At 35.2% G+C, this 26,617-nt stretch overlaps 3 protein-coding genes across 5 annotated transcripts; 2 read left to right on the top strand and 1 right to left on the bottom strand.

Moving 5' to 3' along the window:
• Nucleotides 1–760: 760 nt before the first annotated feature.
• LOC112194754 (probable transcription factor At2g01370) lies at nt 761–2,013 on the top strand. 2 transcript variants are annotated; one of them, XM_040515822.1, is made up of 2 exons: nt 761–1,371; nt 1,445–2,013. In XM_040515822.1, exons 1-2 carry the CDS (start codon nt 778–780, stop codon nt 1,853–1,855), a joined length of 1,005 nt encoding a protein of 334 aa, XP_040371756.1. In that variant the 5' UTR covers nt 761–777; the 3' UTR covers nt 1,856–2,013. The 2 variants fall into 2 exon arrangements, with proteins under 2 accessions (XP_040371756.1, XP_024190751.1); XM_024334983.2 differs by having other exon boundaries at nt 1,448–2,013.
• A 6,836-nt stretch (nt 2,014–8,849) lies between these two features.
• On the top strand, nt 8,850–11,286 carry LOC112194674. The gene is made up of 5 exons (XM_024334892.1): nt 8,850–9,102; nt 9,189–9,896; nt 9,978–10,780; nt 10,884–10,961; nt 11,050–11,286. Exons 1-5 carry the CDS (start codon nt 8,850–8,852, stop codon nt 11,284–11,286), a joined length of 2,079 nt encoding a protein of 692 aa, XP_024190660.1.
• Nucleotides 11,287–14,410: 3,124 nt separating this feature from the next.
• Nucleotides 14,411–16,270, bottom strand: LOC112194856 (chloroplastic lipocalin). 2 transcript variants are annotated; one of them, XM_024335097.2, is made up of 3 exons: nt 16,120–16,270; nt 15,339–15,462; nt 14,411–14,837 (listed from the first exon to the last, which is right to left on the bottom strand). In XM_024335097.2, the coding sequence occupies exons 1-3, from the start codon at nt 16,185–16,187 to the stop codon at nt 14,529–14,531; spliced, it is 501 nt and encodes a 166-aa protein (XP_024190865.1). In that variant the 5' UTR covers nt 16,188–16,270; the 3' UTR covers nt 14,411–14,528. The 2 variants fall into 2 exon arrangements, with proteins under 2 accessions (XP_024190865.1, XP_024190867.1); XM_024335099.2 differs by having other exon boundaries at nt 16,124–16,219.
• Between the last annotated feature and the right edge of the window lie 10,347 nt (nt 16,271–26,617).

A 26,617-nucleotide genomic window follows, 5' to 3' on the forward strand; every position in this document is an offset into this window, starting at 1 on the left:
TTGGCCTCAGTTGATTCATAAACTTCGGAGCCTACTATAGATATTCTAAAAATTTAGAACTTTGGGTTCTCGATTCAAATTACTTAGCGCTAAATCAAAGTTGGTAGCTTTACAGTAACATTTAACACATTACAAAATTAAAAGCAGAATCAAGAGATAAAAAGGAAGAAGAAGGAAGTTGGAGAGATTACGTACATTAATGAGTTCATTTACGCTGATTTTCGTCCCTCTACGTAAAATCAATTAATTTATGGGGGGAGGAAAAGGAAACTTACAATGATATTGACCATTTAAAGGTTTGACTTATCGGATTTCCTGAATAATTTGATTTCTTTTTCCAAAAAGAAAGAAGAGAAATGAAAAAGAGAGGTATATGATATATCGGTTTCCCTAAACAATTTGATTCCTTCTTTCAAAAGGAAAGAAAATAAACGAAAAAAAAAAGGAATATGGAAACAAAAGGCACTATTAACGTTTCAAGGTTTGTTGTCAATGAAAATTTAGGTGCCGTGTTTTTGTTTATGATCATAGCTTTTCATTATCTTTAAACTCGATTCATAAAATGAAATTTAATTAGGATACCTTTTCCTAAAATAAATTATTTTTTCAAAAGAAAAAGGAAGTTGCCGGGGAAAATTAATGAAATCAGTACTAAACCGAGGAATTCACAATTCTAGATTTATATATCCCTACATCTTGGCCAAACTACTTGTATATAACACATGTCTCTCCTCTGCAATTGGTACAAGTAGGACTCTAATACGCTATCATATAATCATGTGTGATTCACCCATCCCTCTAATGGCGTTCTCACCCTTTATCGTACCAGATTCGCCAGACCAAGTCAAAGATGCTTATGACATGAACGAAGCTAATTCCAAGGACGTTATCATGTCCAACAAGACCACCGAGCAGACAAAAAAGAAGAGGAAGAAGAAGAAGAAGAAGGCAAGGCTTGCAGAGGAGACGAAGCAAGTCGACATCAACGGACCTGAAAAAGAAAATCAATCTGTTGATGAGGAACAAGACCCGAAAAACAAGAGGGTGAAAGTAGCAGCTTCACCGGCTCCAGAAGAGAACAAGTCCAACACCAAATCGTCTTGTGCTGGAATAACATGGAGCAAAGACGATGAGATTGTTATTTTGGGCGGCCTGATCTCGTTTCAGGGAGACGAGAGAGAGTATAAAAGCAAGGAATTTTATGAATACATAAAGAGTCGCCTCAGCCAGGGAGATTTGAACCAAGTAAGGGACAAAGTAAAATCCCTTAAGAGAAAATATATGGGGATGCAGAATCAGACGTTCTTAGAAACTTTCCAGAAGGGGCGTTACCAAGAGATGAAGGTGTTCAACTTGTCCAAAATTTATTGGGTACGTACGTCATACTTAATTATCATATCTTGTCGATGATACATTAACTAATACTTGTTTGTTAATTAATTAGCAGGGTAAGTTTGATGCTGCTGATGATGACAAATTAAACAAGGAGAAGGAGGAAACAATACTAGTGCAGGTGGCTGACGATGAGGAGGAGGAGAATGAGGAGGAGGAGGAAAAGGAGGAGGAAACAATAAAAGTGAAGGTGGCGGACGATGAGAAGATGATTGATGATGATGACCAGAGCAAGCCAAAGATTAGTGGATTTCTTCGTCGTGGTTTGAGAGACCATTTTCAGATAGAGCACTTTGATCACAGGTGGGCTGAGGAGCAAGATCTCGAGGACTTGGAGAACAAGTGGAAGGCATACAAAATTGCTGAGGCCGAATCGAATTTGGCCGAAGCCCATTTTCGTAAAGCGCTCAACTGCTGCACACTCAAGGCCTACCGGATCTTTGGTTATCAAAATAATTCCTAGCGCCTTTTTATTATCTGCCCTTGTGTTTTTGTTTGGATTTAATTTGTCGACAACATGTATTTTTAATTACGAAAATTTTTATCGTTTTTTCTACGTCTAATTTATAGTTAATTTGTTTGATATATATTGAAGAAAGAACTGAACTCTTATATTATAGATTATAAAGAAAGAGGCTCGATAGAAGAAAACATATTCAATTTATAGAATAAAATAAAGGAAACCAACTCAAAAATTGAAGGCAGCCGGAGGACTTAGCTCGAGGACTTTGCTCTTAATTACCATACAAATTTATTAAATAACAATTGATTTAAGAAAACTCTATATTGGGATGGTGACAGAACCTGTCCCAAATTTCACCCTGAAATCTGAGATGGCCTTGCGAGGCCCACCTTAGGAATAACTCTACTGAAAATTCTGCAAAATCACCCTTAAAGATGGACTACCCAAAACCTGAGAAAAACACATTTTACACTTCTAATAATAAACATCATCCTCTACTCCTGGAACCACTCTGCTCCTTAAATCACAACATCTCCAATTATACAAATACAAGTCTCAACTGAATAACATTAATCCCACAGGTTATCAGAGCATTATAATGAAAAAACAATAAATCAAGATACAAGTAGGTTAAATAAGTAACCTACAATATCAAATACAACAGCAGCAGATGCTATGCCCCGAATCCTACTATGTGATAGAAGCATAGTAATGCGAAGTTTTAATAGTTAACTCCTCATATTTCGCTAAGTTATTTCATTTACTTAGGGGGTGTATTCAATCTAGATTTTAAATGATTCTGTTTGATTTTTTATAATCCGTGGATTGTCATGGATTTTGTAGAATTCACGGATTGTATTTATTCCATATGAATTTAAACAGATTCTAAATTCATGGATTGTTACTTTGAAGGGTTTTTCTAATTTGCATGTTGCATAGCATCAAAAGAGAATTCAACTCCTACATTTTTGCTTGACTAAAAGAAAATTTTGAAGCAGATAAACAATTGAACATGATGAGATTGAGATAAACAAAATAGCTTAATGAGATTTGTTGGACAACATGTATTAGCATTTCAACCCAGCTATTTACCTTTCTATTACACTCGAATTAGTTAATGCATCTCCTCATTTTGTAATGTTATATGCAAGATAATTAAGTTCAGTGTAAAACCAGAAACAAAGTACTCCTCTCATAAGTAACAAAATATCTCTATCATTGTAACACTTGTAGTAAGCTCTTTAGTCAAATATGGTTCTAAAGGTACATGAGGAAGAATGACAATAAAGTTCTAGGTACATTGGAGCACACGACAAGGAAATGAGCTTAAAGGCATATGAGAAGCATGTGAGACGTTGGAAATGACAAGTAGAAGGCACAAGGGACACAGAAATGAAGAAATGAAGTATTCTTGATCCAACTAGGAAAAGGAATCCCAGTTAAAGTAGGAATCCTGATTCAAATAGGAAATAAGCTAGGAGAAATGAGGAAAAATGAAGAGTCCTAGTTGGACTAGGAAACCTACTCCTGACATGAAAAGGAATCCTAATGAGACAAGGAGTCCCAGTAAGGTCCCAGACACTACCAGAAAACATCTCGATCAAAGAGTCCTGATGACATGAGGAGTCCTGATTGGACTAGGAAACTTAATTGCATAACGAGTCCTAATGACACTAAGATACCTTATTGGACTAGGAGAGCCCAAGAACATTCAAGAAGCATCTAGAAGAAGTCCAAAAAGTCCTATACAAAGGTGATATGGATTGGGAGTCGTTTTTGACAAGAAAAGATGGATAAAAATCAGATTTGGAGTCTGTATTAGACACAGACTACAAATTTCAATAATGACATCTCAATTAAATCCTAAATGCATGATTGTGGTCAAAGGGAGACTCCTAGAGATAATGAAGGAAAGTTTTAAGGAGTTTACATTCAGAAAAGATGAAATCAAGTCCAGATACATTCCTGATTGCATTAAAGCTTCTTTGGCCAAAATAAAGAGATAAAAAATAAAAAAAATATTCATTTAAATTCGGCAAGGATTATCTCTCTAAAATCAAGGTGTAATTTTACTTAATTTTAAAGGATTCTCATTGGTCGGATGATGCAGGAATGCTAACATGGAATTATTTGATTGGTTTAAGTTGTGTGGACCAAATAGATAATTCCTGAAAATTAAAAGAATGGTCCAGAAGGCATGGACGTCCCCTATATATAGATGCGCCCTTGAGACGTCTCAATCATCCATTCTTTCATTCTTTCGCACACCAAAGTTCTATTCCATTCTCTAGACTTCAGAAGAAGGCCCATCCATGGCTTATGGATTTACTTATGTATGATTCTCATGTAATTTAATGTATTTTAGGGTGTGTGGTACTCTTCTCATGCCTAAGATTTTTCTGACGTGATTTACCTAGGATAGGTTTAATGAGGCCAGTATATGCACACTTGTAGTTCTTGTATGTTTATGGAGTGTTCTCCTAATAATAATATTATGCTTTGTTAAAAAAAAAAAAAAAAAAAATAATACGAGATGCTATAACGCAGTGATAATTAAACATAACAAGAATACGAATGGATGCAAATACTCATCTAAAGAAGCATCTAATATAAGTCGGGATATGTAAAAATTTATTGATGATATGATTGACCATAGTAGAGCATTCTTCCATCAATGTAACAAATAACGTGACCAACCATAAAAATTTCACACAAACCTTACATCCAATAGAGCTTAATCTTCCACCAATGTTGTTTCTGGTTATTTCTCCGGGTACGTCAGGCAGAATGTTATACCCTCTAGCGGGTACCAATATAACTCCGGGACCCTATCAAAGTGAATACACAACGTCAGAGGTATAAACCCTACCGGACGGTTTATGCCTCTCCGATGCTGAAGTCAGGTTCTATTACTAATTTGATAGAGTAACAATAATGAAGGAGAAGTTAATACCCTCTTGAAGGTGGTTGAGTCTGACTTATATACTTCATCATGGGAAAGGTATTTCCCATTTCTTCGATGTGGGATGCATTTCATCCCTTTGCAGTTATAACAGGCTCTGGTGTGTATCTTGGGGAGCTCTACAGGGCAGGTTCGAGGCCTTTGTCCACCAATGTGCCATCCCTTGTGAATACCACCATGGTGGATGTTAGACCTGGCCCCAAATATGGTACTGCGGGGTCTTGCAGGGTTTGGTGATAGTACCAAACCTTGTGTCAAGTATGTATTAGCATGTACAAATGTTACTTGTGGTATGGCCGATTATAATAGGGAAATCTCTTATCAATGTAACCGTTGATATGATCAGCGAAGCATGTTCTACAAAATCATACATTCAAAAATAGGAAATCTCCCACTTTTATAACCAAAGAACCAAATGACAAAGAAGGAACCACAAGAACTCTCCGTCCTTTTCGGATCTCATAGGGATTCATCAAACTTTGGGTTTTCAAGTTTTTCTTTCGTTGCTCCCATGCGGTGGCTCCTTATAGGAGCATGAAATGCTATGTTCAGAATGTTAATCTCTCTACATTTTTCTCAGTTATTTTCTTTTTTATATAGTTTTAAACTTTATTTTATTATTTTAGGTGTATTTTCAAAGAAAAGGAGAAAAGACGCATGAAAGGCAAATTCAGGAAATCTGCCTATGCAGATCAGTCAACTTTGACAGAGCAATGAGAGAAACTCAGTACAAAAGATGATCCTTATATGTTGAAACCCTTGGATGTCTAGTTTCTAGAGCTTTTTACAGTTTGTTAATATCATTTTTTCTAGAAGAAGTTATGGCCAATTTAGTACAGCAAGGTCAAGCTGCGCGTGAATTTGACTTTTGATTGGAATTTCTGTTTTGAGGCCCAAATTACATCAGAAATCCCATGGATGAGTTTGTGCTTCATATTCCAAATAATATTGTACATGTGCCGCAAAAGAAGATTCTACAATTGACGTCAAGATCAAATTGGGAAGCAATTACAACTTGTATGCACCAAGAAAACTTGAATAAAAATCCGATTTGGATTCTTGATAAGAATTTACATCTCTTTTGGCCGAAATATGGAGATAAATATAAAAAAATATTCAACAATATTTCGGCAATAATCTTCCTAGATTCATGGTTGCTTTCTAATTACTTTTGAAGGCTTTTCATTGGTTAAATGACGCAGAAGATGTGACGTGGATTTATTTGATTGGTTTGTATTATGTGGACCAATTGATTAATTCCTAGAATTACTAAAGGAAGTAGAGAAGGATTAATCATCCATGCTATGTCGTGCACTATATAAGGCAGAGGTTAGACGTCAAATACTCATACAACCCAAAATGATTGAGCATACACCTGCCCTCCTCTTCCTCTTCTTTTGTATACTTGTCATAATTAGTAATTTTTCGTATTATATGCAAATGAAATACGTATTTACATTTTTTTCTAATATACTTTCTTACTTTGTAAAATATTTTTGAAAGGGACTCGTCAAATTTCCCGTACTTTTGAAGTCAAAAAATATTATACACGAACTATACAAGTTTTTTGCATTTTTTTAAATATTTTACACATTTTATTGAACAAAAATGAATATAAATTATATTTTTAAGGATTAAATACTGTTTAGTCCTTGACCTTTTGTCCAAAAAACACTTCAATCCCTGGCCTTCTAATTTCACACGTTTAGTCCATGTACTTCAAAATTTCAGACCAATAGGTCCACTTCGTCCAATCTATCGGTTAAGTGGTGACCTGGCACACACATGGACGCCAATTACGCGCGGAGTAAGCGATTGGGCTGGTGAATTCTCCATTATGCCCCTGGTGTCTTTACCCTCGATTAGGACCCGATCCCTAACCCATTTCCCCCAAAACAGCCCTAAATTTCAAATTCATCTATCGAGCTCTCCTAATTGTGCCTAACCCACAAAATCGAAAACCCTAGAACTAAAGAAGAGGGGAAAATCTTCTGAATCGGGGAACTGAACCTCAATCCCAGTTGTTTCGAAGCAATCTGAGAAGCTGGATATAGAGGTGGCGACATGGCTGGGAACGACGGAGATGTTTGGGTTCCGAGAGCTGAAGACGCTGAGAAAGTGGAGATCCCTGAATATGGTGAGTTATATTTCTGTTTTGAACCACATGATGATGAATCGAACATATTGGCGGACTATTTTGGATGGTTTCGAGTTTTAGGGTTTTCAACAAAAATTGGGGGTTTCTTTATGGGTGGTTTGTGGATTGTTTTTAGGGTGGGTTCTATGTTGTTTCCGATGTTTTGGTAAAGAGTTTTGTGTTCGAATGGAATTTCGAGTTCTAGGGTTTGAAAATCGAAATTGGGTGTTATGGGTTTCTGGGTTTCTAGTTTAGGGATTTTCAAACTATTTTGGGTTTGCAGATTTTGTGCACTTGCTTACTTCAGGTTCAGTGTGTATTGTATTTTAGTGCTTCAAATAGCTCGAGTGGTTGTTTAGAAGGCTGGGTATGGCTTTTAATATTGTCCGAGTTGTGGTTGAGCTTTCTGCTTTTGCTTTTATTATGGTACTGAAAGTGCTGAAAGTGGTCAATTACAGGCAGTAAAGAATGTATTTTTTGTCTCTGTCTCCTATGTGGGAAGAATGGCATTGCTGGTCTTAAACAATGTTTGAAAGTGGGTTTGTTTGTCTTTTACCTCTTTATGGAGGCATATATTTGTACATTTCTGTTTTGGTTCTTGCGTGCACAGTGGCTAGATAGTTAATTTGCAAGTTTATTTGTGTTTTCTTGCTTTAGGATTTAGGGACTAATGTTTTTATAATCCTTATGCAGCCCACCCCGATTATTTCACTGTCAAAGTGTACCATGGTGGCTGCTTACAGAGGGAGTCCTATGTTGGAGGGAAAGTTGACTACTATGATAATGTAGATAAAGATAGGATGTCATTGGTGGAGGTTGATAACATGGTGATGCAACTTAATCCGGCTTATGCATCGCAAAGAATCGATTATTGGTATAGGATAGGTGATGAGAAAGATTCACTTATGAAGCTGGAAACAGATCAGGATGTGGTATTCATGTGTAGTGCAATACCTACTTGGAGGCTTATCATATTGTACTTGGACCATGTAGAGCTTCATGAAGTGTTTGGGGATTCAGATGATGATGTTTTCATGTACGAAGATTTGTTCTTCAGTGAAGGTGGTAAGAGCGGTGTTGTTATAGAAGAGCTTCCTGACTCGCCAAGAAAGAAGCCAAGTGTTGTTATAACAGAGTTGGATGAGCCTATAACACAGCCAAGCAAAGGAGTTGTGATTAGAGATGTGGAAAACCATTTACCAACTCAAGCAAGCCAAGCTGGAGGTTTGGATCCAAAAGATAAGGGAAAGCAGAAGCTTATAGAGTACCACTCTAGTGGGAAAAAAACTTCCAAAGGTGACCAACAAGCATCAAGTGGTTGGGGGCAGTCAAGTATAGGACAAGGCAGCAGTGGTATTGGTTCAACAAGTGGTGTGCAAGGGTCAGGTGTGGTGCGGGGGACAATTGGTGTAGAGTGTGAGGGTTCCGGTCTACATGATATAAATGTGCTAGACTATCTTCAGTCCTTTGGTGGTGGTGAGGCTAATGGGGGATTTTATGAAGGAGGCAGCGAGGAGGCAGGTTTAAGTGAGGATGAGGATTATGATTATGATCCTCAATTTGATGATGAGGATTATGACCACTATGGAACTGATGATGATGATTGGCTGGAAGAAGCAGTGATGGAGGCAGCTGCAAAAGGCAAAACTGCAAGGCTGGGATCAAAGGGTCAAGAGTCAAATGTAGAGGAGGAAGTGGGGCACTTTTCTGATGATGAGGATATGTTTAGGGAGGATGGTTCAGATGATGAGAGGCTGCAATATGCCATTGATTCTGATGGAGAATTAGAGGATGTGGGGATTGAATTCAACCCCATTACTGATATGAAAAAACCCAAGTTTTGCTTGGGAATGAAGTTTGCTGATGTGAAGGTATTGAGGGATGCCTGAAGAGAGATGGCAATTCAGGGTGGATGGGAATATGTCTATATCAAGAATGATAAGACAAGGTTAAGGGTGGTGTGCAAGGAGGATAACTGCCCATTTTTTCTGTTTGCCTCGAAGATGCAACATGAAAGCACTATTCAGATGAAGGAGTATGTTCTTGAACACAAGTGCACAAGGAAGTTTAACAATAGCATAGTAAGGATGAGGTACCTCACTGCAAGGTTCAAGGACCAGATTGCTCTGAACCAAGAGATAACTCCAGGTCTAAGTGTTCTGATTTGTTTCTAACTACCTATGGCATTAATTCTGATGTGTTTTGAAACTTAATGAATTTGTTTGTTTTTGCAGATTCTCTAGCGAAGACCATGTCAGCTAGCATTAGAGCTAGGGTTTCAAGGTCAATGGCTTATAGAGCTAAAAGAATTGCCCTATTGGAGGTTGAGGGATCCATTAGAGAGCAGTATGATAGGTTGAGGGATTATGGGATGGAGCTGCAGAGAGTTGATCCAGCAACATCCATCGACATAAAGTGTGACTTCAACAACAAAAAGAAGCTACCCATTTTCAAAAGAATGTACATTTGCTTAGGAGCCTTAAAGAATGGGTTCAAGGCTGGGTGTAGAGCAGTGATTGGGCTGGATGGAGCACATCTTAAGAGCTGCTTTGGGGGTCAGCTTCTAACAGCTGTGGGGATTGATGCCAACAACACTTCTTGGGTTGTGGCATATGCAATGGTGGAGCTGGAGACAAAGGATAGCTGGATTTGGTTTCTTGAACTGTTGGTGAAGGATTTGAGTATTGAGAATGATGGTGCAGGCTGGACTTTTATTAGTGATAAACAGAAAGGGTTGAAACCTGCCTTTGAGGATGTTGTTCCATCTGCTAGCATCAGATTTTGTGCAAGACATTTATGGACAAACTTCACTAAGTTGTTTCCGGGAAAGGTTATGAAGGACCAGATGTGGAAAGCAGCAAAGTCAACAACCTTGCCTTACTTTCTCAAGGAAATGGAGGAGATGAAGTCCCTTGATGTTGATGCTTATAATTGGTTGACAGGTACTTAGTCTCCATTTAAGTTTCTGTTTGAAGTTTATGGACTGTTGCTAATATTTACTTATGGAGTTTCTTTATTTGCAGCACCCGAGAGGCCACCCAAACATTGGTCCAGGGTATATTTCAGAACATGCAACAATTGTGACATCCTCATTAACAACATGTGTGAGAGCTTTAATGCCCTTATTCTAGAGGCAAGGGGTAAGCCTCCTATCACTATGTTTGAAGAGATAAGGATGAAGTTAATGAGGAGGATTCAAATTAGGAAGGACAAGATGGCAACATATCATGGAAATATCTGCCCAAAGGCCAGAAATGTGATTGAGAAGAATAAGGTAAAGGCTGCTGAAGATTGCATTTCAATATTCAATGGTGGGGACCAAGCAGAAGTGGAGAACATTGAGGGCTCCAAGAATGTTGTTGACCTTGCTGCAAGGACATGCAGCTGCCGGAGGTGGGATTTGACTGGAATCCCATGCAAGCACGCCATTTCTGCAATATTTGGGAAGAGGGAGGATGTTGATCACTATGTGGCAGATTGCTACCTCAAGAGCACATATATGACTATCTACTCAAACTTGTTCATGCCTGTTAATAGCATGGATATGTGGTCAAGAAGTGAAGAACCAACAATCTTACCTCCTCAATACTCAAGGCAACCAGGTAGGCCAAAGACTAAGAGAATCAAGGATCCTTCTGAAAAGCTTCAAGATAGTGTTGGTAAACTTGGAAGGGTGCAAAGGTCATTCAAGTGTGGCAACTACAACCAAGTAGGACATAATGTCAAAACTTGTCAGAGGCATTTGCCTCCAAAAGAGAAGAAGACTTCAGTTGTTTCTAAGAAGAGGAAGGAAAATAATGAAGCTGGTCAAGGTTCTGGAAATCAGGTATACAACATATTAGGTGCACTTTTTTTGTAGTTTCAATTGCATAGTTTATAAGTTAATTGTGTGACAAGCTACTATTTCATTTGGCTATTGTTTGCTGCAGTCCAAGAGAGGAAAAAAGGGTCCTATGACTGCCAATGAGTTGAGGCAGAAAGTGAAGGAAAGAGCTGAGTATCAAAGGGTATGTTCCCTGCCATTTTTACTCTCTACTTGACTCAAAAGTGCCATTTTCAACTTCAATTAACTCTCACTTGTTCATGTGTATCCAGAAAAAGTGGGTTGCACAAAAGGTAGCAAGCTTGGCAGAAAACAGGTGTGCCCCAACAAGAGGGAGGCCTAGACAAGCCACATCTGCCCCAACTGCCTCAAGGCATGTTCAAGCTACCTCAACCACCATTACCTCAAGGCCTCCACAAGCTCCTAGGGCATCAACCAAGCAAGTTGCAACACCAACAAGATCATCCCAAAGGATCAGAGAAAATTCTGGTAAGGGAGAGGGAAAATAGGTCTGCAAATTTATCAAGTATTAGGCTACCAAGCAAGTGAAGTTTAGACATCCTTTTTTGGTGCAACCTTGTGTTGTCGCACTTGGTTGCTAGCTCTAATCTTTTGATAAGATGATTAGAGCTAAACTACGAGCTTATAGAACAGTTCTTGAGGATGTAATGCTCTAGTTTTTGTTTTTTTGTAAATTAGAGCTTCTTCATTGGCAACCTGCAGATTCTATGGATTGATTTGAATGAAATGGCAGATTATTGTACTTGTTCATTGGCTTGCTGCAGATTCTGATTCTTTTTTTAGGATTCTTTTTGTGATATTGTGATATTGTGGCAGATTACTAGATTTCTTCAAAATTTGGAGTAGGTAATTTTGAGGGAATATATGAATGAATTTGGAGTGAATTTAAGCTGCAACTGGGGGATAATGAAGGCAAGGGTTACTTTGGGCATATTACCAGTGACTTGGATGCCAAAAGTTGAGTTGGCATGGATAGAAACGCCATGTCAGCCAGTTAACGGCAACTTTTAACGGATGGTTAACAGAAAGGACCTATTGGTCCGAAATTTTGAAGTACATGGACTAAACGTGTGAAATTAGAAGGCCAGGGACTGAAGTGTTTTTTGGACAAAAGGTCAATGACTAAACAGTATTTAATCATATTTTTAATTACATGTTCTTTTTGTCATAAGTTGAAATGTTTTTATAGTTAGAAGTAAGTGGTTAAGGTGACTGAAAGAGCATGTATTTAAACAATAAGAATAGGGTTATTATCACAAATGGTACCTGAACTATACCTCAATATTATCGATGGTACCTGAACTTCAATTTTGATCACAACCAGTACCCGAACTTTTCGATTTCATTTTAAATGGTACCTAGAGCCACCTCCGATCACTATTCCAACTAAAAACGGCATGGGAGGTGATCATAGTGATGATTTTTGATGATTTCGAGGGTTGCAATTGATATGAGCATTTTAATGCGACGTTTTAACTATTATTTCCTCATATTTACTTAGTTATTTCCTTTAATAAATCCTTCTTGGTTAGGAAAGTTTCTATTTTTAGGAATTTTAATAAATGTTTCTATTTTTAGGTCTCATGGAGGGAATGGAGCTGAAATGAACAAATGGAGTTTTCCTGGTCCAACTAGGAATCCCAGTCAACGCAGGAATCCTGATGAGGCTAGGAAACCTGAAGGCATTAGGAGACCACATGGCTTGAAGATGACGTGGGAGATATTATGGGAGATTAAATCTGATTTTTGCATGGGAAATGATGGAGATAATGTGAAAATCAAGGAGATTACGTTGAGAATATCAAGGGATTGTGCAACAAGAAAAGGCTCAAAACAAGTCCAGATTCATTCCTTAATTCCCTCAAGATATGTTGGCTGAAATTAGAGAATAAAATCTGCAATTTTAATGTGAAAATCAAGAGAAAATCAAGGGGAGGATGTTAAGGATAAAGCCATGGAGAGATTTAAGGGAGAAAATGTCCAAAATGAGTCCAGATACATTGTCTAGGTTCATGCCTAGATATTTGGCCGAAAATTGTGAATAAAATCAGATTAAATCATGGGAAATTTGGCAACAATATATTAGGGATTGATTTTGGAGCTTTTTGATTGGTTGGATGACACAACAGAGCTGACGTGGCGCTACGTGATTGGTCGAAGCAGTGTGGTGCAACCAGAAAATTCTTTGAAAATTAAATTCATGAAGCCTTGCCTTCCCTTATATATAGCCTCCTCTCTAGACGTTTTACACCATCAACACAACCAACACCACCACCACAACACAACACATCTCTCTCCATTAGAAAATAAACATTAGAAAAATTCTCTCCATTCTCTAGTCTTCAGAAGCTCTGCGTCTCAACCAAGGAGGAGGAGAAGTCATGCCATACATCAAGATCCTAGCCACCATCCATCCTTGTGTCGTCCCAAGAAGAATGCTTGCTTTCAAGGATCTTCGAGTTCTTCGTCTCAAGGCCATGTCATCCATCTTTCACGGTGTATTTCTTATTTTCTTTTGTTTTCCTTTGTTTGATTTGTAGAGTTATGAATTCTAGTTAACATGACGTTAAGGGCAAAGTTTAAAGCCAGTTTATATGTTTTGAAATAAAATTGTGATTTTTATATGTTGATTTATATGTTGCTTATGTGAGATTGCTTGATTGATTTTGGATTACAGAAAACTTTTGCATGTTTGTGTTCTTTGGTGGCCAACTTAGGATATATGCATGTAATTGGAGCTAGATTTAAGTAGTAAAGGCTTTGGACAAAAGTAGAAATCAATTAAGGAGGATTGCAAATAGGTGAACTTATTCATAACTAGGTTGTGCACTTTGGTTGACATATTTTCTTTGTTCTTAATGCGTTGAATGTGTTATTGATTAGCTAGCTTTCTAAACTATGATTGCATGTTCAATAAGATTGATTTAGGTGCTTTCACTTAGATTAATTATTCAAGGAAAGTAAAATATGGGAAATCGTTTGCTTTCTAACGTTTCACATGGTCAACTTCTTTCTCATGACATAGAAAATCAACTATAAGAATTGTGATTGGATTTCTTGCATATGATTGTGGTTTTGATCTTTATTCCTTGGTTTCCACCCTTGTATATATGTTTTTACACTTTCTTTATTTTATTTATTTTTGTTTTTGATTTTATAATCCTAAACCCCCCTTATTTGTATTTACTTGTATATATTTCTATTCTTTGTTTTATTTTTGTAAATATTATACTTTATACTTTTATTAATTCGTTATTTGTTTTTGCAATTACAAGTGTACCCTCAATCCCCGGCTAGAACGATCCCTACTTATTCTATACTGACAACTACATTTTGTAGGGTTAAATTATATGCTTACTTTAAGCGTATCAGCAATCATATATAGTAATGATTTTTTGGTAATAGACTTGCCTTGAACTTGTTTTTTTGTTTTTTGTTTTTTTAGATTTGGCTTTTTTGGCCGGAATAGTGATCGAAGGTGGCCTTAGGTACCATTTAAAATGAAATCGAAAAATTCAGGTACTGGTTGTGATCAAAATTGAAGTTCAGGTACCATCGATAAAATAGAGGATAAGTTCAGGTACCATTTGTGATAATAACCCATAAGAATAAGATAAGAAAGAGATTCTCGCAACTTGAAGGTCTACTCATAGGTGAGTTGAACGAATTGGAACTGCAGTCATGTCCGGTACAAAAAACAGGAGAATGTAAATTCCTCTGCATATCAAAATTATTTCCAAAAACAAGATTTCAACATCACATTTCTCAGTTCACAACTAGACATACCATTTCCATTTACCTGGGTGCAATGACAGTCTTCCTGACCTTTCCCAGCAAATCCACGTTTAAGTGAAGCAACTTCATACCACCTACCAGAATATCTAATGGGGTCAAAATTGTTTGCTGTCATGCCTCTCATCATCATTAGCCTCCCAGCTCCTTCATCAGAATCCTTATCAAGAGGAAGAGTCACTGTCTTCTCAGCAGCATTTGCAAGCTCATAAGTATTTCTTTGAAAGTAAACTTCTGATGCAACAGCCTGCTCAAAAGCAGTAAAAGGCATTAGGTACCCTCTAGCTCCTGCAATGGAACAAGTATCTAATCTTTTTTTATCACTACCGTACAGGAATCTAATGTGGACTAATTTCAAAAACTCCATCCATGAATCCACAGCTAAATCTACTGTACACAGTTATTCCTGGTGTAAGTTTAGCCAGACTTAACGGCCACGATTCTATGTACTTCTGGCTGGGAGCTTATTATATGGAACCCAAGGAAATGATCATACAACTCATTTTAAGCTTTTTACATAAAGGAATGCAATCAAATTTAGTAATTTACCAAATTTTTAAAAGAATACTTCTGTCTGGGAGCTTATAACATGCAACCAATATAAATCTTCTTTCACTTCCAGAACAGAATACTGCTTTCTTTTTCTTTTTTTTTGGGTTAATTGCTAAAGGAGAATCCTGTGTGTCAGAATATTTACATCCAAATCTAGCACCCTTTAATAACACTAGGAGAGATCGATTCTACTTACCTGGTTTATTTGAGAGAGAAGTACTAAAGATGCGGCAAACCCAGATAATACATGTTTGGTCACTGGCTTGTTGCTCATAGATTGCTCTGCACAGCACTTCATCACTATTTTCCCAGGCTTTCCCCTGTAAAGCAGGCCAACAAAAGAAAATGAACAACACTATTTTGTAAACTGCACTAAACCAGACCATATTTAATTGGTACTTTCTTATGAATCTGACAGCACAGAGATCCACTATTTTCGAATTACATAGAAGCACAATGTCATCTGCAATGGTAAGGTTTGCACCAAGTATCATATGCAAATTGTATTTTAGCTATCGTGTACATCTAACTCTAAAGTTAGCGTCTTAAACATTTCAAAGTTGGTTCACTCAGATATCAACTGTAGTTTGCTCCTCCACCATTTGCATTTTACAATGTACAAATAGATAAAAGCAAAAACAGTATATCCATTACAGTCCTTATCATTTCTAACAAACCCCATATGTATCTAATACCCAAAACCCAGAAAATCACTTCTTATTTCCCACTTTCATTGAATTACCTTCAAGCACCAGGAAGTGGAGCATAACGAAATTCCATGAAAACCCAAGTCATTTATGAGAAATTGCAATAAGATCATAATTCATAAGTGAAAAACACACCCAGCAAAGCAAATGAGAATAATTTAGCAAAAATATCAGTTTCTTTTCAGGAAATTTAAAAGAAAATGTGAAACAAATTGAGGCAACATTTGAAGAAATCATAGACTGAAATATCAATGGCAGTGAGATATGTACCTACAGGAAGAGACATGAGGAGAACACTCGAGGAGAAGTGGAGCTGTTTGTAAAAGAGCATGAACCATTGTCTAGGCTTTGCTTTCAATGCTTTGAGAGGTTTCCAATATTAAGAATCAGTTGCTAGAAAAATCTTAGTGAGACGTCATCGTCATCGTCCTGGTCTTGGTCTTCTTCCATGCGTCCCTTTCTGACCTGTTTGACGCACACACACCGTATCTTTGATCTTCAGTTAAACCAATCAGACGTGCATTACCTCCCAAGTAATCCAACACTCCAAACAAACCTCAACCACTTCGTTTTCTGTTGTCGTATATTATTACATTTAGCCATTTAGGCTACTACTTGGCCTACTTTGGGCTATTTCTATTTCGGTAGTTTCCATTTCGGCAACTTGGTTCTCATTACAGCCTCTCCCTATTTCAATATAGGGATATTTCCCATTTGCCCCAGTACGAGCGAAAGTTGCCCGGTTACACAACTCTTTGCTGTGAAAAGACATCGATGTCCTTATCTTTTTGAGGAATTCCTTGCTTGTCTCAAGCTGAATGTTATTTTGGCTTTTTCTTGCCTCTTGCCTCTTGGATGGCTGCTTCGTTTCTTCTTGCCAGTTGCTGAGAAAACTATGTTGAGCTGTTCATCTTGATCTTCTTGCTTGAGAAATGAACTTCTTGAAAAGTGTAAAGCTATATCTTCATGCTTGAATCTTATCTTCTATTGATGTAGTGAGATGATCGTCAAGCTTCCATCATGTTTTCAATGTTGTGGAGTTCTTCATCATCGAGATTATCCCAATAATCAGCATCACTTTCTCTCACTTGTTGGCTCTCCTGCTCTTCTTTATACAATAAATCATACACTTCTTTAGTGGTTGTGCTCATATCAACAGTGTACAGCTCTCCTGGTCGTGGTACTCCATCCAGGTGTTCTCTGGTGTAGATATTTAAAGCATTGGCTTGGTAGATTAATTGCAGATTTGTATCATCAAAGAAATCATCTACTACAAGCTGGGCTGCACGAAATTTGTGAATATCCTCCACTGTTGGTGCCACATCAATTGTTGGTAAAGGAGGTGGCTCTATATAATTACGAAGTGATATGATGACTAGGTGTCTGGCTTTATCATGATATAGACTGGTTCTACGGGGATATGAAGGAATGCTAATTATTTCTAATCGGATAGTACTATAACCTAATCCTATACTTCCCCATTGCTTAAGATAATGAGATATGGCATACTTAGGGTGATAGGAGAATGACTCTATATGATGTTCATTTTGGACATAAAGACTTTTTAACACTCCATGTTCCATTAGAAAACCTGGAGTAACTCTAACTCTACGATTATCATGCTCAATGTACATTTCACCAAAGTCTCTCATATTAATAGTAGCTAATAGAATATAAAATCGTGCTTTTTCTTCAGGGTGAGAAAATGTATCATGACAAATGACTCCTATACCAGGTTGAGGATGAGATATAAGATTAAAGAGACAATTCTGGATAGCTACTTGAAGGGAAAGATGCTTATCATGCTGTAACTTGAAGATTTTATCTTTACAATCATGAGGTAAATACGAAAACCTTTCTTTTGCTAGGGCTTGTAAAAAGTAGGGATTTTTTGTTTCTCTTTCTAACAGAGATGCAGGCCAACTACTTTCTTCTTCTTGCTTAATAAACTCAACTGTTTTCTGATAATTTATATTCAGTGTACGAAAATGATCAACTACTGTATCATGCTCATTTTGCAAATTATAATACAATGCATTCAAATTATCATGCTGTGCTTTAAGGTGATTATATTGTGTCTGAAGTCTAGCATATTGTGCTCTTGACTTAGGATACTCTTCTTGATATCTAGCAAGATCACAATTATTGGCTGAAAATTCCTGCTCAAGTGCTCTAATTAATTTTTCTTGACCTCTTCTCATGTCCATAGCATTTATTCTAATATTCCAAAAATTATCTAATAGAACTTGTTGTCTAGTCGATAATGATGCTGTACTTTTATATCTAAAGAGTGGATTTCTAATTTCTTGCACAGTGTAGCCATTAAAGTTGTAACTAATATTTGCTGATCTTGCTGTCATGCTTAGTGTATTACCACTTTGAGGTGGCACACCACTTTCTGCTCTTTGAGTACTAGAAGATGAAGGCCTGAAAAAGTCCATACCTGTCAAAGAAGAAGCCGAGATAAGATATCTGCAAGTGTATTATCAGCTCCTTTTATATGCTCAAATTGTGGCCTAAATCCATTTCCTGTAATACAATCTATAAAATTGACCCATCTTCTAGCTGCTTGTTTATTAGTAGTGATTTTATTATAATGAGAAACAATATTTTGACAATCAGTTCTAATTGTAAATATTTCATTATGTAAGAATAAAGAAAATGCTTCTAAAGAATTAATTATGCCTAATATTTCTAAATCTGTGGCTGGTAATCGAGATTGTATGTCACTAAATTTACCTGATGCATATCTACAAATTTGCTCATCAGACTTTGGTAATTCTTTAAACTTTTTCTGATATAAAATTCCTGCCCAACCTAATGCTGATGCATCTGTTTCTACTATTTTGTAACTACTATCTAATGGTAGTGCTAAAGGTTTAAGTTGTGTAATTTCTTGTTTAATTTGTTGAACTAACTTAATATCTTCTGTATTAAAGTATTTCTGACCCGTTTTGCTAGTCTTACTATGTAAAACTGCTATTTTTCTTCCTAAATCTGGGATGAAACTTCTAGCATAATTTAATAATCCTAAAAATGCTTGTAACTGCTTTTTATCCTCTAATCGATCTGGAAATTCTGTAACCTTCTTAGCTATATGTTCCTGCAATTGAATAGTTCCTGACTTAATATATATTCCTAAAAACTCTATATCTTGTTTTTCTAAGTCTATTTTATTTTTACTAATAATGATACCATTATCTATAAACTCTTGCAAAATTATTTCTAAGTGTTTTCTATGTTCATTTCTATTTTTGCTATGTATAAGTATATCATCTACATATACACTACAAAAACTATCATACTTCTTCAAAAGTTGATCCATTTTTCTTTGAAAAATAGAAGGTGCATTTTTCAATCCAAATGGCATGACTAACCATTCAAAGTGTCCTTCTGGACAAGTGAAGGCTGTCCATTCTATTGATTCTTCAGCTAATCTAATTTGCCAAAAACCTGATTTACAATCAAATTTACTAAAGTATTTACTCTCTTGAATCTTATTTATTAACTCATCTTTATTAGGTAATTTATAACTATCTTCATAAGTATTGTCATTGAGTCTCCTATAATTATAAACTATTCTAGCTTTACCTCTTTTTAGTTCGGAATGCTTTCGAACTACAAAGGCTGCTGACCTATGTCTAGATTTAGAAGGTCTAATTACTTTAAGGTTTAATAACTCTTTTATTTGCTGCTCAAATTCTTGTTTATCCAATAAATTACAAGGCATATCTGCTGTTTTAATAGTTAAATCTGGGTTAATTATATCTAATTTTGCTAAAATCTTATTTTTATTCCAATGTAGTTGGGGATCTTCTCCTATGATTCGAGTATGTTCTGCTAATTGTAATAATTCTTCTAATGTTTTAGGTCTACCTATTTGTTTCAGTTCTACTAGAGCTACTTCTCCTATGTTTGGATACTCAAGTTCAAAGATTGATTCATCATATTCTATACTATTCTGCTCATCGACATTGTTATCTAGATTTTCTTCTTCTCTAAAGCTATTTTCTCTTGACTCTTCTATGCTAATGCTATTATAAGCTTCTATCAAATTACTTTGATCAGTTGTAGTTATACCTTTCTTAAAGAAAGTTATATCCGGAGGTATATACAAAAATCCTTGTAAGCTTTTAAGAAAGTTTAATCCTAAGATAAATTGATAAGATCCTACAGGTGATATAAATGTTAAAGGTAAGGTAAATAATTGTCTTTCTATCTTTATAGGTATATTAGTCATACAATGTGTTAAGTATACAGTTCTAGTATCGAATTGTGATACTCTAACTGGTTTAACTAGTTTTTGCCTAAATTGTGTTGGTACTAACTCTTCCTTTATGACACTCTTAGTGCTACCTGTATCTATCATACCTACTGTTTGAATCTTATGTTCTTTAGATAGTTCTAACTCACAATTAATAGTTATTAAAGAACTAGTTTTCTGATTTTCTCCAATGTTTTGCATATTAATTTCTTCGTCCTCTATTGAATCTAGCTCTAATGTTTCATTAGTATAACAAGGTTTACAAAATATTATCTTGCTTGTATAATATTTTTCAGCTACTACTTTCTTACATTTACTACATTCTTGAGGCCAACCTAAATTAACATATTGAAATTCTTCTTGTTCTTCCTCAAACATACATATATTTGCATCTAGTTCACTATCTGAATTATTAGAGTAATCTGACTCTAATTCTGATTCGGATAACATATCTATGCTATTTATGCTATAAATGCTTTCACTATCACTTAAGTTGTCTAAGCTATATATTGACTCTAAGTCTTCATCTTCTTCTAATTTAAATTGCTCAATTAATTGTACTTTTTCTCTAGGTTGTTTTCCTAACTTAGGACATTTAGGTCTAATGTGTCCTACTTCACCACAAAAATAACATTTACAAGTACTCTTATCTTTTGGTGCTTTGTATTTTCTAATCCAAGGTTTATTGGTTCTTTGCCTAAAGTGCTTAGGAATGTATTTTCTCTTCCTAAAGGTTCTTGAAGGTTGTATGTCAAAGGTCTTATGTTGCTTATATGATCTATACTTCTTCCTATAGCTCTTTCTATATGGTTTAATTTTCTTATTATACTTATCTTTCCTATGACAACCATATTGCTTAGGTAAATCTATATTCTTACAGCTCATGTAAAATTGTTTTCTAATTTGTCTCTTTGCTTTTAGTTGTCTACATTCTTCTCTTAATATATCATACACATGTTGTGTTCTAGGTCCTATTGCTATATCATCTTTTCTAGGGTGGTTTTGCCATTCTCTCCATATTTTTTCTCCTATTGGTCCTTTAATTTTAGTCATATATGTATTTAATAAATTTATGTCATTAATCCTACCTGTTCTTCCTAAATATTTAAAGAAATCTGTAGTATATTCTCCTATGTATTGCAAATCACAAATTTGTAATTGCTCTAAATTTCTTATTGCTCTAATTTGTTCTTGTTCGTTTCTACCATCTAACCTATTATGATCTAGAAACTCATACTTAATAAGTTTAACAAAAGTATCTATATTAAAAGTTTCTTTTGCTGCTTGATGTTGTTGTGGATTTTTTACTTTCCATGCTTGAAAGAAATCAAATACCATTCCATCTAAAGTATGTTCAAAATAATCTAACATATCAGTTGTATTACTAAAATCTAACATGATTGCCGCATGTACACATCCTGTACTATAACCTAATCCTATACTTCCCCATTGCTTAAGATAATGAGATATGGCATACTTAGGGTGATAGGAGAATGACTCTATATGATGTTCATTTTGGACATAAAGCAAACATGAAGGAGACAAACTCCATGTGATGGTAAGGACATATATATCCTAGTGAAGAGGAAGCACAAGACTTTCTTAGAAATGGATTTTTAAGATCACATCTTTCTATTGTTTTTTCCCAATCTTGTGGGTCTACATGATCTATGTTTAATATATTTCCTGCTAAGTTTACATGTTCTATTCCTGAATAAGGTATTCTATTTCTTCTAGGTCTAGTTTCTTCATAATCATAAGTTCTACTATTTTCTGCATAATGTTCTCTAGTTGGTCTTATATTTTGTTGATCGGTTCTACCTACTCTTGGTTCAGTATGGATTCCTGAAGTTCCTGTTGAACTAGTTTCTTCTACAGGCATACATTCTACTTCTATTAACATATTGTTATATTCTTTTTCTCCTAAAATATGTTCTAATCCTATTTTTAATATTAATTGCTTCAGTTCCTCATCATTTAGTCTATGTAATCCTAATTCATAAGTTTTATATTTTTCTAAGTATTGTTCTTCACTCAAATTATCTATGTCTTCTATTAATTTATCTACTATGTTATCAAAATTATGTTCAATCATATTGATTTCTAAATTATCAAAAGCCATATTAATTTCTGCTTCACTTTCTAAGTCGTCTACATTTTCTATTTGTCTATAATTGCTAAACCTTACTGATGCTTCTCCTAAGTGATTTTCAAAAATTTGTGCTTTATCAGGTTGTTTATTTTTTGATCCATGTAAATTAGGTAATAACCATTGAGTTCCTTCTAAAAAACTATTATCTACTGGTTTTGCTTCTATCATATTAACATGTTTACTTCCAAAAGTTTGTACTAAGTTTTGGAATTCAACATTAAACTTATAGTTAAATTTGTCTGACACTTTTCCTACATACTAACACTTAAGTTTTTAAAATCTCCTTTCATATTATAATTTTTTGTTCTAATGCTTACCTTAATATATTTACTAAATTCTTTAATATTCATTACATAATTTGGAATGCAACCTATAATTGCTAAATTTGTGCTAAGGTCTACTTCAGCTGTTGCTATGGCTGCTTGTTGGTGATTATCCCATCTATCATCATATATGTATACTAATGCTTTAGTTCCTACTTGTGCTCTAGTCAATCCTGCTATTCCGATTAATATAGTTCCTATATGAATTTGTGAATAGTTTGATTTTCTAAGTTGTTCTATTGCCGAATTACTAAGTAAATTTAGTATAACTTCTTTATCTATGCAACTTATTTCATATTGACTTATGCTACTTACTATGCTATTTCTATTTTCAAATCTTCCTAATTGATATAAATTATGTCTATTTCTTTGTGATCTTAAAAATCCATTTCTAAGAAAGTCTTGTGCTTCCTCTTCACTAGGATATATATCTTCGGTTCTTACTATTTCTTTTCCTTTTCTTCTAAAGAGTTCCATTTGCTATTATCAAAAGGGTTTATTTTTCTTTTTCTTATATTGCTTGTGCCTAATGTTAAATTTTCTAATTTATTAACTAATGATGGTAGTAATGATGCTGATGTGCTATTTAAAAGTTGATTAATTTCTGCTATTTGTTCCTCTATGTGATCTATTTTTTCTGCTAAATTTATTATCAATTGGATAATAATATTATTTTGCCTTATGGGAATATTATTACTAGGAACACTTGTTGTAAAGTCTGAAAATCCTATTGGTTCTTCTTCTAACTCACTAACTTCTTTTAATGCTTTGATGTAATTATTATTATTTCTAGAATCATTCATTAAACTAATAATCTATCTATTTTACTATGCAATTTTTCTACTTGCTCTGTTAACTCTTTTTGTACTAATTTAATTTTCTGTACTTCTATTTTCAGCTGTTCTACAATTTCTAAGGACTGCAATTCTACTTGCTTCGGCTTACTGTCAATGATGTCTACAAGCTCTTTTATTTCTTTTCTACTAGGAAACCTTTGTATATTTCTATTATTATCTTCTAGTTGTGATTGTATAAAACTTAAATTTTGTCTAATTATTTGTAGGGAATTTTTCTGAAAATAATCTAATACTTGCTGTAATTTCTGATTATACTGACTATGTTCTAATTTTATACTTTCTGCTTGGCTAATTATAAGGTCTATGACACTATTAATTAGTGGATGTTCTTCACTATGCAAAATATGCTTATTATTCTTCTGTGGAAAATAACAAACTAAAGTATTCTGATCTAGAGTGATCTTACGTTTTTGATGCTCTGTAATCTCTAAATTAAGATAATCTATCATAAAACAACAACAGATTTAAATATATGTAACAAACAATTTATATTTCAAGATAACTGAATCGTCTATTGGCCTCCAATAGTCGTCTATTGCCCCCCAATACAGGGTCGGATTGTACTGACTCTTAATTACAGGTTCAAATTTTTCTTGTTTTCTTACTAGGTGTGTTTATGACTTCTGTCCTCAAGGTACTTTACTGATATAACTATACTATTATAATGCTAAACTAGGCTCTGATACCAGATTTAAGGAGGTCTGTCCTAACTACACATATGCCAAAACATCTATTAAAGATTGAGTCTTGAACATGGACAAGAGCTTAAAACTGCATACAAAGCCAACCTATTGGGCCAAACAAGAGCAGAAACAGAGGTTCTTAGACTCAGAGGTTCCCTGACTAATTTTATTAGTTATCTTGGCATGCATGTTAATTAAAACAGGAATCCTTAAAGATAATATGATCGTCCGTTTAGCAATATAATAGCATAATTATCTCAGTGTTTCCCTATTTTGGACTAGAAGTCTACTAAGAAAACCGGAAAATAAAAAGTAAGATGAACCTACTTGAACGTGCTAGTACAAACTGTACAGTCTTCTATGGAGTTGCAATAGAAAACACTGGTTGAATGCTAGTTTGCTTCACACGAACATGAATAAAGTGTCACCACAGCTACTGCTAATCATGAACAGCTACTGCTCCATATTACAGCTACAGATTATTGTTGTGGGTTATGTATGGATGAATGTGGTGTTAATAAGTAGAAAGTATATGAACAGATGATATTATGAACAAAGGGCTTTATTGATACTGAAAGTGTTTACAAAGGAAAGCAATGGGTACTGAGATTTTTTCTTCTCCAACGTACTCCATCTGCTATCTATTCTTCCTTCTTATACCAGCTCTAGCTGGCTTTGTACAAGATTACGGTGGTGATTGCAAAAACAAGTGGAAGAAGCATGCATAACTATACAAAACAGCATGCAGAAATAAACAAAAGCCCATGCAAAAAGGGACAATAGCTCTTACGCAAAGAGCTTGCTGACAAAACTACAAATAAAAGCTATAAAACTATATTTTATTCTTTCTAGGCTTGCAGGCTGACCCACGGGTTTTCAAACATGAAGGAGACAAACTCCATGTGATGGTAAGGACAAGTGATGGTGCAGATCCTGCTATGCTCCTCCTGTACCCCTTTTCGGTATTTTGAAAATACTTTGGGTGACTGGGAATTACCCCCCTAGAAAATGTGTAAGTGGGAATTTCCCCTTCAATATATATCAAGTCTTCCTGCTCACCTAAAGGACAGTTTTTAAGGGATTGTGAGGGACAAGTGAATCTGACGGCTGAAAATAAATGCACAGTTTTAAGTTGTTATAATTTCTGCTTTTATATTTAATACATGTGGTTGAGATGCATTTGTCCCTCACAATCCCTTAAAATTGTTCCTTAGGTGAGCAAATATGTATATATATATATATATATAACGTTTCTTGGGTGCGGACGTCCATACCTAAGGATTAGGTACGGATTTCCCATTTTTCCCCACTTTCCGATCACACATTTACATCTTAACCGTTCAATTTTTATGTCCTAATGCATAGATCATCTCTACAAAATTTCAGCCAAATTGGTGATCGTTAAGGCATTGAAAACTGCAATTTACAACAATGAATATGAACGGTTCCTGTTCGACAGATTCGGAACCATTCATATTCATTGTTGTAAATTGCAGTTTTCAATGCCTTAACGATGACCAATTTAGCTGAAATTTTGCATAGATGATCTATACATTAGGACCTAAAAACTGAACGGTTAAGATGTAAATGTGTAATCGGAAAGTGGGGAAAAATGAGAAATTCATACCTAATCCTTAGGTACGGACGTTCGCACCCAAGAACCCCTCTGTGTGTGTGTGTGTGTGTATATATATATATATATATATATATATATATATATATATAGGAAATTACTTCAGGGCTATATATGGGAACAGCTACTATACACACATACATGTATTGCGCGCACAAAATCTAACGGGATGTAAGTCATAAGTAGCCTTCTTCTCATTACTAACCATCAGATTTCTACGTGTATGACATACATGTGTAATAAAATTTTGGGTTAATGCTCATACACCCTGAATCTGCCAAAATACTTCTCATACACCCCAATATCTTATTTTTATTCCTCTTTACACAAACTTTTCTCTCTTTTCTTCCTACCTACCCATCTTGTCTACCTTCCTACCTTTAGTACCCCTCTTTGCGGTCTATTTCTATGTTTTGCATATCTACTATTTCCTATAAAAAGATTGATGAAACGTGGTTGGCCCATCAGAATTTTATTTGTTTAATATAAGTACAGTCGTTAAAATTTATCCTCTATTTTCAAAAGGTAAATAGTACAATTTACTATTCATAATATCGGTTGTTGACAGACTTGAGTTGGTTACTATCTGTAATAGTACTAGCAAAGAATTGAAAAAAGAGAAAGAAAAGCTGAGAAAGTTGAAAAACTTTAGAGATAATCTCAACAGAGAAACTCCCGATTATTGGAATATCATCTATAGACTTCAAACAAGAATTTATAAAGTTGAACAAGAGGTTGAAAATCTCTTATACACTCTGCAAGAGGAACAAAAACCTCTTGATTATTTGAGCATCTATAGACTTCAAACAAGAATTCATACTTATGTCCTTATGATGTAAACACTACTCCTATATAA

This window comes from Rosa chinensis, chromosome 3 (assembly GCF_002994745.2).
Source record: "Rosa chinensis cultivar Old Blush chromosome 3, RchiOBHm-V2, whole genome shotgun sequence".
NCBI lineage: Eukaryota > Viridiplantae > Streptophyta > Magnoliopsida > Rosales > Rosaceae > Rosa > Rosa chinensis.

Excerpts from the sequence above, each read along its gene's own strand:
- LOC112194754 (XM_040515822.1), top strand. The coding sequence starts at position 778 with ATGTGTGATTCACCCATCCCTCTAATGGCGTTCTCACCCTTTATCGTA. Across the intron at positions 1,372-1,444 it reads ACTTGTCCAAAATTTATTGG|CAGGGTAAGTTTGATGCTGC; the intron begins GTACGTACGTCA and ends TTAATTAATTAG.
- LOC112194674 (XM_024334892.1), top strand. The coding sequence starts at position 8,850 with ATGGCAATTCAGGGTGGATGGGAATATGTCTATATCAAGAATGATAAG. Across the intron at positions 9,103-9,188 it reads GAACCAAGAGATAACTCCAG|ATTCTCTAGCGAAGACCATG; the intron begins GTCTAAGTGTTC and ends TTGTTTTTGCAG. Across the intron at positions 10,781-10,883 it reads GTCAAGGTTCTGGAAATCAG|TCCAAGAGAGGAAAAAAGGG; the intron begins GTATACAACATA and ends TGTTTGCTGCAG.
- LOC112194856 (XM_024335097.2), bottom strand. The coding sequence starts at position 16,187 with ATGGTTCATGCTCTTTTACAAACAGCTCCACTTCTCCTCGAGTGTTCT. Across the intron at positions 15,463-16,119 it reads CCTCATGTCTCTTCCTGTAG|GGGAAAGCCTGGGAAAATAG; the intron begins GTACATATCTCA and ends CCTGCTTTACAG. Across the intron at positions 14,838-15,338 it reads TTCTCTCTCAAATAAACCAG|GCTGTTGCATCAGAAGTTTA; the intron begins GTAAGTAGAATC and ends GCTTTTGAGCAG.